Source organism: Pipra filicauda, unplaced genomic scaffold, assembly GCF_003945595.2.
Source record: "Pipra filicauda isolate LSUMZ 115617 unplaced genomic scaffold, ASM394559v2 scaffold251_size2273266_pilon, whole genome shotgun sequence".
NCBI classification, from domain to species: Eukaryota; Metazoa; Chordata; class Aves; order Passeriformes; family Pipridae; genus Pipra; species Pipra filicauda.
In genome coordinates this window covers 2,033,287-2,051,610 of record NW_024104367.1, presented here as the reverse complement: position 1 = coordinate 2,051,610, position 18,324 = coordinate 2,033,287, and the positions used below count along the sequence as shown (strand labels likewise).

The window sequence follows — 18,324 nt, the reverse complement described above, 5'->3', positions numbered from 1 at the left end:
AGTGGGTCTGCTGGGGAAGAGGGCAGCATCTTTCACAAGCAGCTGGGAAAGGGCAGCAACTCAAGATACCTCCATTAAACAAGAAAAATAATCAAGTGCCAATGACCTGAGGTTAAAAAAATAATGTGGCCATTTTTAATGGCTTCAACAGAGCAGAGTGGAGTTGAAGACCTGCAGAGAATCTGGCCCAGTGTCTCAACTTTCATTTATAAAAAAGAGAAACTCTGATTCTCTTTCATCTCACCCAACCATGAGCTTCTTTAGGTTTTTGACCAGTGCCTGTCTGACTTTTGACCAAACTCAGAGCATGAACACAATTCTGTGTGTGGTTGTTCTTCCCTGAAGCATCAAATGCACAAACCAGGACTTTCTTCTTGTCCCCAAAACAGGTGGACCTTTCTGAAATCTATTTTCCATTACTAAATTAGTTATTATGAAGGAAGAAAGGGCCTCTGACAGCATTAGATATACTGAAGAGTTTTCTTCCATGATGAGGGTTCTATGCCTCGATGAAACATGACCAAGTATTTTCTCTGGGAGTCTCTGTAGCATCAACACTACACACTGTGAAACATAACACTTCTTGTCAACATTTTCTTCATTTCACTTTTTTGGATGGAAACAAGGACAAATAGCAGAAGACAATTCTATTTTTAACTTCTTGGGGACTGTGTTTACAGGAGAAATGTCACAATCCTGAACAACGGGGCAAAAGTGGAGACCGTAACGTATGAGAAAGCTGCCTGGGCAGGCACAAGAGATGTAACCTCCTGAATTTTTTGCCTTGTAGGAGACTCAATCAGAAGGTAAGAATACATCACACTGACATCTCCCTATTCCCTCATTAGCCTGGAGGGTCAGGCCCTTCGGCAGCCGGGCATCCAAACACTACCAGTCTGATTAAAAACTCCACATTGTCAGGAAGTGAGTCAAAGAAACCCATCTCTGGATGATTTCTGTTGATATACTTAAATTATGCAGCTATAAGAATAAAGTTAGCCCCCATTAAAATTCAAGCTGATGGTGTATTTCATGCTCATTAGCTTTTACAAATATTTTTTTCTGTGATGGGTAATTGAAAGATGTGCATGGTGACTATCCCTGTGGTTAACCTTTAATTTCTTTCTTACTAAGGTTCACTCATATATTCAGTTTTGACAGGTACATTTTATTACTGATCCAAAAAGCTGACCTAAGCGAAGGTCCTAAGCACTATCCCAAACACTCACCCCCTACTTCATGTTTATTTCATAAGTTACCAGAAATGTTGTTTGTTCCACTCGGTAGCATTGTCTGCAAGTTTTCATTCCTAGTATTTTGTTGTTGCATTTTTTTTGGGGGGAAAGGATATGGGAGGGAGTAGTTTTATCTGTATTTTCAGTGTCTTGCCTCAGAAGCAAAAAGTTCCCAGGCTTGAACCTTCTAAAGAAATTGAGAGAAAAATCATAATCTAAATAGTTTTAAAAAGGGGCTTTTTGCCTCATTTTAAGCATTTCTTTATAGTTTTGTAACAGTATGCTAAGCACCAAGGAAATGAACCAGCTCATCAGATTGGTCATTAATGTTTAGCATTTTCTTTTTTACAGTCTGTTGCGTTTCCTCAGGACCTGACTAAAACTGATTTGCTGAGCTCCCTGGCTCAGCCTGGGGAATATTTCTTATGGACTAAAAAGAAAAAGTTATTTAAAATCTATTACTGCAGCTGCACTGGATGACTCAAGGGACTGGTGACATGGTATTGACCATTCCATCTAGGTTACCCGCTCACATTTAGTCCGACCTGGGGTGACCAAAAGCTACTGTCTCTGATAATTTACTAGTGGTTTACATGGTAGGAAATTACAGCCTTAAACCATTTCAGAGAGATGATTCTGTATCCCCCAACCTAGCAACAGATGCCATAATCATAGTGCTTTCCGAAAATTAATTTGCCTTAAAATGCACAATTAAAAAAGGAGGCCCTTTTCTGGAAATGCTGATCATCCAGAATCCTGATACTCCTGATAAAACGACTTACTGAGTCAATGTAGAAGGTGTTGGACCCCACGAAGGTGATGGCATCTTGCAGGTCATAGTTGTGCACCCCGTTCTGGTAATCCTGGTAGGGCATCACAGTGAGGGCGAAGGGCCCCACGCTGTGTTTGCTCCAGTTGGTCAACTTCACCTGCAGCGGGACGGGGTCGCCCACCTGGCAGTTCACCACGACATCACAGTCACAGAGCTGGCCATCAACAAGGATATCTGCAAATCAAGGAGACAGTTCCACATCAGGCTGGACATCTGCTTTAGAAACTGTGTTAATCTTGATGGGAAACTTAAAGAGGAAAAGTGACCTCGATGAAACCGAGAGTGCAGGACACTTAACTTTGAGAAAGGAAACACACCACTGTTGTCCTGTGTAGGGCAGTGCTACAGGGGACCTACTTGAAAAAAACCATTCATGAAGGCCTGATATCTGTCCACAGCTGTTGAAAGAGCTACGAAAAAAACCCAATTATGATCTATACACAGGCACCAGAAGATATTATTTTAACGCCCTCCCTTGAAGGCCAAAGCCACAGACAATTTCTCATGTTTCTCCAGAAAATCAACAGCATCAGATGAAGGGAAATACAAACAGTAACCATTAATACAAACGGATAGATCCAGGGCTGGATGCCCATGTTCACATGTTACAGCCAGAATAAATCCTCCTGTATGGAGGTGACCTTTTGGAGCAGGACAGTCACTGCCAGAATTTGCAATGTAATACATATATTAAAGTCCTGATTATAAGGAAAAAAGGGATTTCAAAATTATACAGCAGTACTATGAGCTTGTTCACTCTTTGCACTTTAATTCCTTCTGGGATTCCTATTTTTAACTCTCTACTTTTCTTTCCCTTTCTGGGATAGCAGAAAATATAAAGCCTCTAAATTGGTTACTGCTGGGACAATGACAACCAGAGTAATGTGTCCACTAACCTTGTCCATTTGCTTATACAGAACCAAAATGTTTCATTACCAACACACTAGGAAATTCTTAGTCCAATTCCCTGCTCTGAAAGGGTTCCCAGTTGTGCAGTATTACTGTATTTTTCAGATGAGGGTTATCTCCAATGCACTATTAATACAGGAACATTTCTATTTCACTACGGGTTCATGTTCAGAGATAAGAGAAAGCCCTGGGACATGTAAGAAAGCATCCTCTGTGTGAATACCTATCCCCACAATCTTATATGCCCATGAGGCATTTCCATCACTCCAGCTCCTCCTCAGTTCCTTGCCTTATGACATACATCATATTATTCCTTTGCCAACAGCATTGGATTTACATTAGTAATATCCTCTCTTCAAGGAAAGACACTATTTTTATGCTTCAGGAACTTTCACAGAAAAAAAAATAACAAAATGATTTTTTTAAAACTTATTTTTGTTTTGTTGCCTTAGACAAAAAGTACAAAATGATGCATGTTCTTGTGATGCCCTTTAGTCTGGCAAACTGAACAAGCCTCAGCACAGCCACTGGGAGAAAAAAAAAAAGAAGCTAATGCCAAAGAAGAAACAAGTTCAGAAAAGAACATTTATTCCACAGGTCAGATCAGCAAAGCTGAGCTACCCAGATGAAAACCTCTCCTTGACCAAAGCTGCCCAAATGCAGCAGCAAGTCCCAGATACAAGCGGCTTGGCAGAGCAAGCCCAAAAAAACCCTGCAGTGCTCAAACTGGAGCTATCCAAAACCCATGTCTATGTCCCAGTTGGAACAGCCCCCATTCCAAACCTTTCCACAGGAGCTCAGTTTTTGACAATGAGAGCACTGGTGAGGCCACATGTGGAGTGCCTGTGTCCAGTTCTGGGCTCCTCAGTACAAGAGAGACATGGACATACTGGAGAGCCTACAGTGTAGGGTCATGAAGAGGATTAAGGTATTGAAGCATCTCTCCTATGAGGACAGGTTGGGAATGTTCAGCTTGGAGAAGAGAAGACTTCAGGGGATCCCAACAATGTCTGTGAACACCTGGGGGGTGCAGAGAGGACACAGCCAGGTTCTTTTCAGCGGTGCCCCGTGACAGCACCAGAAGCAATGGGTGCAAACTGAAACACAGGAACTTCCCTCTGAACATCAGGAAACAGTTTTTACATTGAAGGTGACCAAGTGCTGGCACAGGTTGCCCAGGGAAGTTGTGGAGTCTCCATCCTTGGAGATACTCAAAAACCATCTGGACATGGTCCCTGGCAAGAGGCTTTAGGTGGCCCCACCTGAACAGCAGATAGGACCAGACGATCTCCAGAGGTCCCTGCCAATCTGAACCATTCTCTGATTCTGTGAAAGGAAGTTACAATCACCACTGCATTTTAGGAAAGGGCTAGAAAATTGTTTTGGAGTTGGATTTCTTTTGCAACAGCACACTCTAATCTATGGGCTCTCCTGCCCGACAGGATCAAATTGCTCCTTGCAGTATTGCCCTAAGATCGTGGAGGTGAAGTAGTGGTTATAATGGTATCCCATTATCTGGGATTAACTGACTTGAATTTTTCAAAACACAGAAATGTGTGTCTGTGGATAACCTTAAAGCTTCTCAGTCTCCTGACAGAAAACTGAACTCCAGTTGCTTCCTTCAAAAGAAATGTGTTTATAGCAATTCATTACTTTATATCAGTTCGTGTTTTCAAGCTTCTCCCTGCAAGATGAGTCCTTTCATTAACTAAAAAAGAAAAAACAAAACCACTTTTTTTTTCTGGTTCCTCTAGCCAGTGGGTAGCTTCACAAAGGGTTAGCTCCCCAGACCAGCCTGAACCTTCAGAAATATTCCATGGAGTATACTCCACTCACACTTAGTGGATGAATCCTTATTTTCAAGATGCTCATCAACTTTGCTTTTAGCTTTAAAATTCAACGCACTGCTGTACGAATTGTAAATGAACCCTCTGCCCTCTGTCTCTACCGTTGTATCTAATAATAGCTCAGAGCACTGCTTCCTAATATCTTCATGAGAAAACAGAAAATCCAAACAAAAGGGAAGCAATTAAGTCTGGCTCAACCAGATTAATTTTCTTTTGTATCCCTAAAAAAAAATTCAATTCATTTAAGATTGATTCAAGAGCATGTGTGCACACGTGCTTGTGTATATATTGAGAGATAATTTCCTTCCCCTCCAGAACACACTTCCCTCCTGCAGAACCGAAGCCAAGGATCTCAATGAGATGTCAGATGAGAAAGCACACATGGCTGGCGTGCAAAATACTATGGAAAGGAGTGTTTAAAAACAGTCCCCTTTCATCAGGGAGAACAGCTTGGTTTGACAGGCAGTTTTACTCCCTTCCTGACACAGAAAACATCTCATGGACCATACGGATTTGCTTTAATATTTTCATCCATGAACAGAGGAAAAGCCATGTGTACAGGGTCCCATTTCTGCAGATTCAGCTCACTCACACAGATGGCATATAAAAGCTGAGACTGCTCACACCACTGCTGTGAGAATGAATCATTATTGGCTTTGGAATACAGGAGCTCTGAATCAGATGATACAGTTACTAGCACAGAAGACAGTCGTGGCTGTATCTCCATCCTCCAAAGATTCAGAAATGAGAGAAACAGTACTTCAGAGAATTAGAAGGACCAAGTTTAATTCAAACAGAATATATAAATTACATTTCAAAAGTGGGAGCAAAAAATCTGGCTGCCAGAGGGGAAAAAAAAAAACCAAAAAGACCTAGAAATCTCTCGATCTCCTTCTAACTAAAAGTTAAATAATTTTAAAAGTAATTTAATAAGCCAACAGAATGCTGTCCCTCCCTTTCCTGTTCATTTACCTACAATGTCCCCTACGTTGGCATCCTTGGGTGCCAAACTTACCCTGCAATGCTTGATAGCCATGAAAAAAAGGACAGACACAGTCTCTGCCTTGCACCTATGAACAGGCACAGGACCACTCTATTTTATCTCTAGGACATTCTCTAAGTGATTATTGTATGAAGGGAGAAAACGTTGTCCCACACATTTTGGAAGGCAGAGGATAAGCTGATACAAACCACTGAGAAGGGTGATTGGAAAGCCTTGCTTTTTCTTTGAAAGCCTTAGCCAAGCCTTTTATGATCTCCATGAATTAATCTTTAAGATGGAAAAACTAATTCCTGGCCCAGGTGACGAGTGATGCTTATTGACACCACAGGATGTCTGGGAGACCATTCTATGAAAATAATACATCACAGTTCTTATAATGTCTTTCTTTCAGGATCTCAGAACTCTCAAGAAAAGAGAATGAATGTTGCTAACAGGAAGACAACGACTATTCCACAAGAAAAACATCACCTACCATCACCTGCCAGGTGCACTTCTGTCTACATCACCCAAAGGAGCTACTTGGAAATGAATGTCAAACACTAATAACATTTTGTGTTATTTACTCTGCTCATATTAACACATTGTAAGTTGTTCTTGCTACTTTGTCAAGTTTCCATGAGAGAACTCACAACTCATTGTCCACCTGTACATCCAGAGTCCTGAGTCACAGTTAATTGCATTTCTGCACCTAAATCCCCATCTGCCACTGTCAAAGTTTAATTTTGGAAAGCTGCACGCAAATACATTTAACCTTAGTGGAAATGCATATTCCAACAATGTTTACTCTCCTCACTCATCCTTGGGCTGATTTTAAAAAAACAGGTTGCAGAGGAAGGCAGGGTGGTTTTGCCCATTGTTACAGTGGGGGATGGAGACATTTCCATTTGGTATTTCCTTTTAAACTGGATGTTGAATCTCCAGCTAATGTAGTTGCACTGGTCTCTGCCATTCACTGCAGCTGGCCCAAGACTTCCAGTAAACACCTCACAGAGCAATGGTTTTGTCCAAACAAGTAGGCCAACAAAGCTCAAGGCATGAAATGCCCAACTGAGTAAATACTTAGCACATACAAGATAAAGGAGACCTTTAAGCCCAGAAAAGCAAGCCTTGCCTACAGTTACTGTTAGGGTACTTTATCAATTAACGATTGTTATGCTGTTAGAATTGTTCCAAAATACTAGTTTTACTCATCTCTGCCTGTGAACCGGGAGAGACGTGGTCTGTGGAGGAGAAAGGAGCAGCAAAAATCAGTGACATCTCTTGATAATGTCCATCAGGTACTTTTATAGAGGAAAGCCAAAGACCAAGAGCCCAAGCCAGAGTTGCTGGAATGGTCTCACAGAATGATTCGGTTTTTCTGTGTTCAAAAAACCTAAAGTGCTGATTAAATTTTTTGCCCAGGCCAACTTTACTTCTAATTGCCCTAAAAGAGCAAGGGAAGGGCCAGCCCTGCTGTCTGGAAAAACTTCTTCAGTTTTCTTTTTTTCCCCTGCCCTTTTCTTCAAGAATGTTTGTTCAGGGTTTTGCAAGGAATTTAACAATGCAAAGAGAACTCCTTTTGAAATCATTTATTCAGAAATACGTTGAACAATTCTCTCCATTTCTGATCTTACATTTTATGCAGGTGAAAGAAAGATCAGAAAGGAGGAAAAACCTGTACTACAGGCAAACTCTCTGTACAGAGCAAGCTGATCCTGTCTCCAAACAAGCACATTCCCTGTCCCTCCTGTCATGCTTCATGTCAGTTTTAGTAGCCTGGTTTTGGGGTTCAATCTCATTATGGCAGCTTAGAGGAGAAGGTGATGTGGTGTTCTGTTGAGGTGATAGGATCCTTGAATTTGTTTGTCTGTCTCCTCCAAAATATGAAACCAAACACTGTTTCTGTTTCCCCTTTTTGCACTTGTTCTCCCTAGTGGAGTCCAGTCTCCTTTCATTTTCCAAACTGTTCATGCAAATTATTTGTGCACAGAGATGTAGCATTGGTTAAATTCATTTGTCCATGATGAGGTCTTGCAGTATTTTCAGAGCTGAATACATCCATACAAAAGATATTTCTATGAATATAAAAATTGTGTTCCCTGTCATTCTCATCATGAAAGCGCTGAATGGTTATTTAATAACATAAGACCCTCACAGCTACTTACATAAAACCTTCTGTATGTGATTTGGACTTGCTCCTCACACCAAACCTGAGCATCTTAGCTTGGAATGCTAAGATCTCCTGCTCATCTCCTGCTCATTTATTGTTATACTGACACAATACTGAGCCAAATCCACCCCCTGCTTAATTTCCCTGCAGTCAGTAGTAACAGAGCACAGAGGTGTACAGATGTTTGTGTTGCAACAGCTTTAAATTACATGGATATCTCACCTTGTCAACCACTGCTAGTTCTGTCCTAAAAACTGCCATAACACTCAGAGCCTGCTGATCCCAGACCCCTATGGACCTGAAGAGTTCAGCTCCTCTTCTGGTCAAGGCTCTTGGACAGTGATGAATAAAAAACATATGAACAAACTATTGCAGCTTTCTGAAAGTACCAACAACCCAGAGACCTTCAGCCAACATAAGGGCACAAACATGAAAACAGGAAAGTTGGCAGAGGACGGGATGACTGAACATGAACATACGCTGGTGAAAAGCGGCAATTGCTTTCACAAGACCTCTGAGCTGCCCAGTTCCTGGCAGGCTTCCCATTCCCAAACATTTTAGAATTGAATTAAGGACACTTTATTCACTCCAAAAGCAATTAAAAAGAAAAACACATTTAAAATATAGTTCTAGCAACAATAAGCAATTAGTCTTTGATAATTGTCTGTGTCTTCCTATTTAATCACTCTCTTGCAGTGGCCAGTATGCTGATGACAGATCCCAACTGGTCCCATTATCCTTCCTGCCAAATTGCTTCCAGTTTGTGTCTGTCCTTAACTCTGTGATGACAGTGGACTGAGGATGCTGCAGCATCCCATAGGACTCACTTGCAAAAGGATTCTTCAACCTTGACATTTGCCCTGAGTGAGCTTTCTTCCTCCAAATCAATATAATGTTTATGTCCAATTTTAATCTCCAAGACACGTGATCAGCATTCAGTTTTAGTGCTCCTTGATCTCGGTCCTAAACACCAAGATGTAGTACAACCTTCTTCAATTAACTTGAAATACCAGGGTCACGCTGGTTGAGGAGGGAAGCATGAACATGACTAGTGCTCTGGGGCTTGGATTCCTCCAACTTCCACTTGGGATCTTAAAACCTGAATGCACATGAACCACAGATTTATTTAAGAAATGACTCAGTTCAGTGTAACCTCCCTGGCTTTGGTGGGAGTTATTTTACTATGCACATGCCTTTTATGACAGACATTTCTCCTTCCCTGTGAAATTGTTGGCACATGAATGGCACCCGCTTGTCTCATTTCTCCTCTGGCAGCCAAGATAACCTGTGATTTGGTGATTTGCCCAATTCGCTATCAAGTGAAAATCACTTTAGAGTTTATACTGCTTGTGTCTAGTCCTAATCTAAATGCTCAAAGGCAGATCCCTAAAATTTTAAGATGCTCAAAGCTCTGTTTTTCAGTAAACTCCTGAAAATTCCTGAACTCCTTTTGACTTATTTTAAAATATTCCATGACATGGTACCACCTTACTGAAATAGTCTCATTTCTGAATGTGGGCCAACCTTTTTTTATCTGTTCATCACAAGCAGGTTTGACAAAGACTTCTTTTTATTATCTGCTACATAGCCAGGAGGTCAGGCTGGCATACGGTGCATGCCGGTGTTTGAAATTTCACAATCCTGGGATTTGCATGTTATTTTAGGTTACTGAAAACTTTATAGTTTGTCTCTGTCAGGACTACTTTCAGAGCATTCTTACCATGCCCTGTGGGGGAAAAAAAAGGGGGGGAAAAAGCCCTATATTACATTTAAGCAAAACCAAAACATATTAGGATATATCATATAACACTGTTTTTTGTATACTGGCAGCTTTGTGCAGAACCACTGCAAGAATGAACAGAATTATAGAATATCCTGAGTTGGAAGAGACCCACAAGGATCACTGAGCCCAACTTCTGGCTCTGCACAAGACAAACCCAAAAATCACCATAACATGACTTAACCTACAGTACATCGTTCCTCACTGGTTGCATAATGACACTTGACATTTTCTTCTTTTTTCTGCCATTCTGCAGTGATGGATGTGAGACAAAGCTCTCCTTCTACAGAGAATATTTCGAAAAGCCTCATACCAACTGTGTCAGAGTTTTTGACTTGAGGCTGCAAAAGTTAGCGGTAGAAAAGGAGACAATAGCACTTCTGTGCTAGCTTAGAAGTTTGTCTCAACCTCAAAGCAGGTTTAGTCTAGACACTAGATAGGTTGCAGACCTCCAGGGAGTGTTACCTGCTCTAGAAATCAGTGATAAGGGTGGTGATTCTGGCACACTCCCTATGGAGATGGCATTGAGCTAGCAACTGGTCACAAGAGAATTAATACCTACTTAACAGCAGAGACACAAAACTGGGCTCCTGTACTCAATTCTGTGCATGCAAAGTCAAATACGTGGCTTCAGCCACGCAATTTACTTACCAAAACTCTCACAGAATATGTAAATATGGAAGCAGAATTTGTTTTTATGTATTTTCTACCATTTCAAGTGGAAACAGTATTTTCTGCTTTATCCATTCAACAGGCACAGTGGTGCTCTGAACTCTTACCCAGATACAGCATCATACCTAACAGGTAAACTAACAGGTACTTCTTTTTTTTCAAAATTGCTAGTTAAATAAACACAATGTGCAGTATAATTGTCTTATTTGAGGCCTGAAGGAACTCAAATGCAGATGAGAAGAGAGATGAGACAGCCAGTAGGTATCTCCATGCCTAGATGTATAGAAACACCAGTGTAGGATGTTTTAAGAAAGCAAAAAAAACCTTATACTGATTATTTAAATAAAAATTATGTGTCTTTGCCTCATTTTCCATGCTTATCTTAAAAAAGAACCATGTAATATTGCATAAGATGTCCAGGCTGTAAGAATTTTCGTGTCCTTGTAGATCAGTCAAAGCCTGGTACGAGATAATATATAACCCCCTATTAACAGGCAGGTAGATGATTTACCACATTTCAGTGGCTGTGTAAATATGAGCAGTAGGACACTGAGCCTCACAGGCCTCCTTTAGCCCAGCCATGACTGCAAGCCACTGAGCTGAGCTAAATGAGAGACATTAAACAAGCCCAGGTACAAACGCTGCGATCACGGGCGGCACTTTCTGTCCAGGGAAGGTGTGACGTGTGCTTAGCAGACCACATGTGCCCAATGTCCACAGACCAGAGCTGCTGAAAAGCAGAGGTGCACATCAAAATGGATACATTCTTCATGAAGTCTCTTCGAATTTCAGTCACAGCATATTTCAGTCTAATAACTCTAAGTTGTTTTACTTACCAACGGATTGAGTTAATTTTTTTCCCATTTTCCCTACATATGATGTGTCCACTTTTGCATTAAGATATGAGACAATAATCCAGGCAGATGTGAGCTGGAAACTATCAAGCCCTACTACGATGCTGTGACTTCTTTATTCTGATTGCATCCTGCTTCTATATCATGACCTGTCTCAAAATCCAATTTGAATCCACAAAAGAACTACAGTAATAGATATATGCAGATGGAAGTTTTCAGTCATCCTCTGTGACATAAATCCATATTTTTCCTTATTAGATTGGATATGAACACTCAAATAACAATCAGAAAACAACAAATCTCTAAGCCTAGTGTCATCAAACCAAACAAATTTTGGCCTTTCTCTGAGATATTTCTGTTAATAATTTACTACTTCTAAAACTGAACATGCTCAAAACCTAGCTCCTGAATTTTTCATGAAGTCCTTTCTTCTCCATACCTTTCTTAATTTCAGAAATAAAATCAGACTCTTTCCTGCCAATCTCGGCTTTCACTTTGACTTGATCTCCTCTCATGACTCACACCTTCAGTCTCTGATTAAACCTGATGCCACTTTCTACAAAACTTCTCCAAATCTGACCTTTTCACTCTGCCTACATTGTCAAACCCTCGTCCAAAACCTAACTGGATCACAAGCCTTAACAATTAAAATCTCTTCATCTCTGGTTTTGACACTAGTTGCCTTCTTATTCTCCTGAAGACTTTGTATCAAAGACCACCCTGTAGGTCTGTGACCTGGCTATGTCCACATGGCACCTCGCACAGACTTCATTCCCAGCCTGTCTGCTTTCCAGCTATAGCAGTAGAGTACAGTCCGGGCTAAATTCCCACATACTGATCCATCTTTTCCCATGCAAGCTGAAACCTGTTGCTGAGGTCACACAGTAATACCCACAGAAACCTACTGGTTGTGCTCACTGATATCTGGGGTCTACAACTTGTGTGCAAAACTACTTCTCTCTTATTACTCTGTCATATTTTACCTATTCCTCCTCCCTGCTAATCTTTTTTTTTTCCATATGGCATTTATACTTCTATAGCATGTAACATATATAGAACCAGACTATAAGCTCTTAGGGACCACAATACTCATGCTCCTAAGAGCTTGGCAGAACAATTTGTATGACACCTGGAACTATGCAGAGCTATTTTCCTGGGATATGAAGACAGCAGTGCCAGAGAGTCAGAAAAAATTTTAAAAAATCTTAAATAAATTAAAAATGTCTTTATATCTCAAATCTCAAGGCTATCTTGGTGAGGCAAAGTGAGCACTGTACCAGTTCTCCACATGGGAACACTGAGACATTTCAGGAAGGAGTTAACCTGATCTGAGAAGAGCAGATAGGAGTTTTCACTGAGCAGAAATAAATGCGTAAGTTACCAAACAGAACTGAGAGGGAAAGGGGACTTCCAGAGATAGAGAAAAACATCTTAATTGTAAGCTTTCAAAATCCCCATGCTGGCTCATCGAGATACCAACTCCTTATGGGAATAAGTTTAAACCAAAGGTAAAACCTGAGGATTTATAGGACATGCAGGAAGGGGTAGAGAGGATAAAAGGAAACTCAAACATAAAGAAAAGTAAACTGAAATAAAAATAATGCTATTTAAAGGAGAAGTCTTTGAGAAAAGAGTTAAAGTAAGAGCGTAGAAACTGTTTCTTTCCCATCACTGCATTTTGAAGGAATAGAGACCTCAGATATCAGCACAGTGAAGTGCACAGAGGATGAAAACTTCGTGTTTAATAAAACTGTAAATATAACATTGTGGGGAGAGAAGAAGAGAAACACTGAGTTCAGTTAGAGAGTAAAAAATTAAATCCTGTCCATATCCAAGGCTGTGAGCCATGCCTTGGGCTTTGCCTGTCAAGTGCTGCAAAGCATTCCTGCAAACCCCTCTCCTTTTAATTGACAGTCCGGGTGGCAAAACCTTTCCTCGCTCCAGCCCTGTGACTGTGCTCCAGCCTGCAGAGCTGCTGGGAAGATGAGCAATGAGCAGGTGTCAAATTCTGTCCTTTTATCTTTGGCTTTTAAAAGACAGACACAATTATGTGCAAAACAGCGTAGTGCGGCAGCTGATTAAGTCTCTTTTCTAAGAATTATTTTCACAAGGCTCTGTGAGCAGCCTGGCCAGAGCTATCAGCTCACCTGCAGACACAGCACTGTGGCTGCTCCACCTTCTAGAGACCCACAGACAGAGAAGCAGAGATGAGAAATTATTAACTCCTCACCCTCCACAGAAGACAAAGCAGTCCTACGTTGTCTGTCAGGGTCTCTCTGGCACAATCTTTCAGTGGTTTATGCATTTTGAGAATATGTTTGATACATGTTAGTGGGATGCCTAAGAAACAAAGGGAGGTTGTTAAGCATTGGAAGTTGACAAATTTGAAAAAAATTGAAGATAAAGGTCTTCAAAATTCAGTGTATGGAAAGACTTAATGGCTTCTTATACCTCTGAAGTCATGTATCATTTTGTGAATTTACATGTGAAGTGTGAAGAAATGCATTTTGTTTACTCCTACAAAACAGAAATAAAAAATCCTCCCAAACCCTATCATCTCTGTACCTGCTGGGACCAGATTTTTAACTTTATAGAAATCCATTACCTACAGGTCTGGAAAATGGTATTTCATGGAGTTTTTACTTAGCTGTCCAGGAACAGAGAGCTGAGCTTCTTTTTTAAATTAAAAAAGAAGAAAGGAGGAAAAAAGAAAAATAGCTTTTGCTATTTGAATTGATCCAAGAAAGGAACTTATGCATTTCATATGAAAAGGAAACTTTCCTCGCAGTCTTCATGCAAAGACTGAGGGTGTTGTCCTCCCAGTCCCAGAGGCAGTTGTGTCAAAGTAACAGCTCTGAGAGGGCAGAATTAAATGATTAAATAATTAAATAAATGTCTCCTGGTGCCATCTCTATCATCACTGCTGTTTGGACAAGCACAACCTCCAAACTGTGCATATGGGACATGCCTCTTAGTGCTAACTTATCATCCTTACATCCAAAACAAGATAGGTTTTATATGCATCCTCATTATGTAAAGAGGAGAGGAGAGAGGATCATTTTGTCCTGATCCTTTCTAAACTAAAGAGATAAAAGTTTTCAGTGCCAGGGAATTTTTTTTCCTGAAATGTTCAGGTCTCTAGCAATAGTTTAGGCTATGCTTTTCCAAAAATACCTTTGAAGTAACTGAGTGAAGAGGAGTTTATGATATGGTTGGAAAGTATATAAAACAAACAGTGACATATAATGGAAGCTGCTCCCAAAAGCATTTGTGATTTCAGCAAGTACAGAGCACTGGGAGTTAACCACTCTATTATGTGGCTTGTCTTTTGCAGTGTTAATTTGTGAAAAAGTCTGTCTTTTACACACTTGCAATCCAAACAAAGGAACAAATTAAAAGAACTAAGCACACAAACCATGCTGGGCAATAGAGTGTTGCAGCCAAACACTGCCAGTAATCTATATTCACACTGTATCACATGAACTGACCCAGAATTAACTATGGCTGCCCTCTCCTGGAAAACTCTCTGGAACAAATGAAGTTTCTCTCATCCATTTCCATTAATGGCATTAGCATGCTTAATGGCAAAACCACATCAGAACAACTGGATAAACAGCTACAAGGAAGCTGTAACAAGCAACAATAGAATTGAACTATTTTTCCATAAAGGTCTTGAATAGATATTCTAGTCCCCTTTGTAAACCAGGGTACACAACTGAGCTCACTCAGAGAATGCAAACTGTGCTTCCTGGCTTTAAGTTTCAAAATAGATGCCAAATGTCAGGATGGGAGTAAGAAGGAAACAACTTGTGGTCAATTCCTAGATGATCTTCAAATTCAGAGACCTGACTGTGAGCTTTAGGAAACTTCACTGGAAATCTTAATCCCCTCGAGGTTCACTGATGAAACACTTGCAACATGAGCCCATGAGCTCCAAGAGAGGATGCAGTGCTGGCAGCAGGCTCAGCAGAACATCCTGCTGGTACATCTCTGTGCACATCTAAAGAGCTCTTACTTCTCTCTGCAAGTAAAGACAGAATTACCAGAACAAACGAGGACAGGGCAAGGATGTTAGCACGAGTCAACAAATGTCCTGACCCATAGTCTTAGATGTTACTGCTATGATGCAGAGTAAAAGTGGTTTCAACCTCTTGTCCATAGCTATATAATCACCTATTACTATACCATTCATACCACCTTTTCTCTGAAGACATTTCTTGGCTGAGCCCATTCCAGAAGAATCTTTTAAAATCCTTTCTTGAGAAACAACAGACAGCATAAGATGGTAATTTAGGAAGATGACTGGCCAAATCCAAGTCATTACTTCTTCCATAAAGGCATCACATCTAGTGATAAGAGCAGATAGTTACAAAGTAATGTTGTAGAAACATGATGAGATTTCATTAGATTTGGACACCAAACTCATCAACAGAGTATCCCTGATCAAAACAAATGAACAAAAATCAGAGGTAAAGAATTAATCACCTTCATGAGAGGTTTGACTTTGAAAGGGTTCTAAAAACAGCATCAATCTTAAATATCTATCAGAGCAGGATAATCTGTTAAATGAAGCATCTCATTCAAAACTACAAAGTTAAGTTCAAGCGTTTTAGAAGCTCATTAGTAAATATCTACAAATGTAGAACTTTGCTATCTTTTCTTCACTTCCTCTTTATCCACATTGCTCCTGACCATTTCTTAATGTCTCTTGCATTTTCCTCTTAAAGCAGCTAAAGTGTACCATGCACTGTATCAAAATAGGCAAAATCTGTGCCCTCAAATTATCGCTTTGTCACGTAATGACCAATGAAATCTCCATGAATGCAACGAGCCCTTTCAGATGCCACATTCGATTTGCCTCAATGAAAGTAGCTGTAATAGAAAGCAGATGCTCCCCAACAAGTTTGCCAGCTGTTGAAATGATATGCAGATGTTGAGCACACTGAAATCCAAACACACGACCCTTCAATAAAAAGGGAACTCACTCCCAGACTTAAAAATGCTGAGCCAAGTTCTTTATCACCATAAAATGCAATAAAGTAACACTACTCCTACATTTCTTCCACAAGTACAGAAGCAATAAACCCACAAAACAAAGCACTGAAAAGTTATAGAAAAAATAGAGAATTGTCTTTGACAGGAAAGATCAATTCCAGTTGTCTTTAATGACCTGAATGCTATAGAATTCAACTGTAGCATCCATCCTCTTGTTTTTCCAATTTTATTTGTAGCTAGGTTCCATTTTTACATTCCAAAGCATGGCAGCCTCCAGCAGAAAATGCTTTGTATGAGGAAAGGTTCATTTCCTCAGACACTTTTCTTTGAGATCTAACAAAATGAATATCACTGTCTTCTCTCTATAAAAAACTAATAAAATGGTTAATTAGTTGAAAATCAGGCAAGCTTGTCCCACTCTTACACTATTCTAAGTCTAAGAAAAGGAACCAGTTTTTGCCACAGTGTGCCAAGACTTGCTATTAACAAGAATCTGAAAATCAACTTCTTGAAGGCAGGATACTGGCTGGAAATGAATATTCTCTCACAGAAAAGAACAACTACCAGTAAAGACCAGCAGGAGAACTGTTGGCACTTACAAGTTTTATTTAATTTTTAACATCTCAAAGTCATTCAGCAGAATGGACTGCTGTCTCTATCATCCCAAAGCACCTCATTAAATGAGAGAGTTAATCATGTATATTATGCTAATGAGAAAACACAATTAAAAAAGTTCAGAGAAGTGAGAATGAGGAAAAAATTGACGAGAATTAAACCTCTTTCCAACTAAGGAACATGCCTGTGGTTCACAAAATGTAAGGAGTAGTGCAGTTAACAAAATATAAGCTGTAATTATGTCTTCTGTCAGTCAACAGTAATTAAACTGGTCAAAAATTCACGGGACTGCTTTCTGATAGGGATCCATGGGGGGAATTTCTGTCCTGCCTATGGTCTGATGGTCTAGAAAGGAAGGGTCTTCCAGCTTTCTGACACATAAGATATTGCAATTAATATTAAGATATTGCAATTAATATACATGACCATACACCCTGTATGGCTTTGGCATTTGGGTCTCCTGCATTTATTGAAATTTGGCATTAGGACCTTGCTGAACTCAGGATATGCACATTTATCCACGTATGCACCCAGTAGGTTTATGGAGAAATACATGGAATGACTCACTGCAGGTATCAGGTTCATAATTAAGATGGCTAATTGATTAACTATTAGTTGCTAGTAGCTACTTATACATACAGCTACATCATACACATTTTACCATGGCAACTTCCTTTGCCCATTGACCAACCCATTTGAGAGTCATTGTAGCATTTCAGATCTTGGGAGTTTTCATAAACTCCTTGTCAATCTCTCTCCACAGGTCGTTAAATATAGAATTTTCTTCTGATTTATATCTGTCCAGAAGGACTCCATCCAATGCCAGTAACAGCTTCTCTGTGCCTGAAAGTACGAGGTCTAGTTATATCTGGGCTATTTCTATTTGACACCAAGATGGAAAAAGGGCTTCATTTGCTCAGTCAGCCTTTCCCCTGCAAATGCAGGAGTATTTCACGCATATATTTACTCATGCATTGTGAATTCACAGACTCACAACAACCCCAGCAATAAATCTAAATATTTGAAAGTAACCATGGCAGAATCGCTTCAGAAAATCCTTCTGAGATCAGCGTGAGGTTCATTCTCTTGCAGTCTGCTGAAATATTTACACACATCTTTGTTCTGTGACGTGATTTGCCTGTCGGTAACACTGAGCAGAAATCTACCTTACCTAGACTTGTCATCCTATCAAAACAGTCATAAATACTTGAATCCTATAATAAGAATATGCATTGTCTGGAACTGTGGACTGTAATGTTCTCTTGGACCATTTGCAAGCGTGGCTCTTTATTGCTTGGCCATGGTGTGCAAGGCCATTGAAGCCAGCAAACACCATTTCCCTGGCTGCCCACTCACCAAGTCCTGGGTAGAGTAAAAATATGACACAGGCTGTACTGAGAGCCCTGCAAAACCACCTGCCACCTTTGGCTCGG

At 40.2% G+C, this 18,324-nt stretch overlaps 1 protein-coding gene and 1 long non-coding RNA gene across 4 annotated transcripts in view; one reads left to right on the top strand and one right to left on the bottom strand.

Annotated features, from left to right (window-relative positions):
- The window catches only part of TRAPPC9 (trafficking protein particle complex 9), a 459,395-nt gene that overhangs the window by 8,409 nt on the left and 432,662 nt on the right, over window positions 1-18,324 (bottom strand). For all 3 annotated transcript variants that reach the window (XM_039382029.1, XM_039382027.1, XM_039382028.1), the window contains exon 22: window positions 2,018-2,241. In XM_039382029.1, coding sequence (XP_039237963.1) covers window positions 2,018-2,241 — 224 coding nt within the window. The remainder of the gene's footprint in view (window positions 1-2,017; window positions 2,242-18,324) is intronic.
- Window positions 656-7,895, top strand: LOC120323400. Its single transcript, XR_005563789.1, has 2 exons — window positions 656-806; window positions 6,218-7,895. It is a non-coding gene; the product is annotated as an uncharacterized LOC120323400 (long non-coding RNA).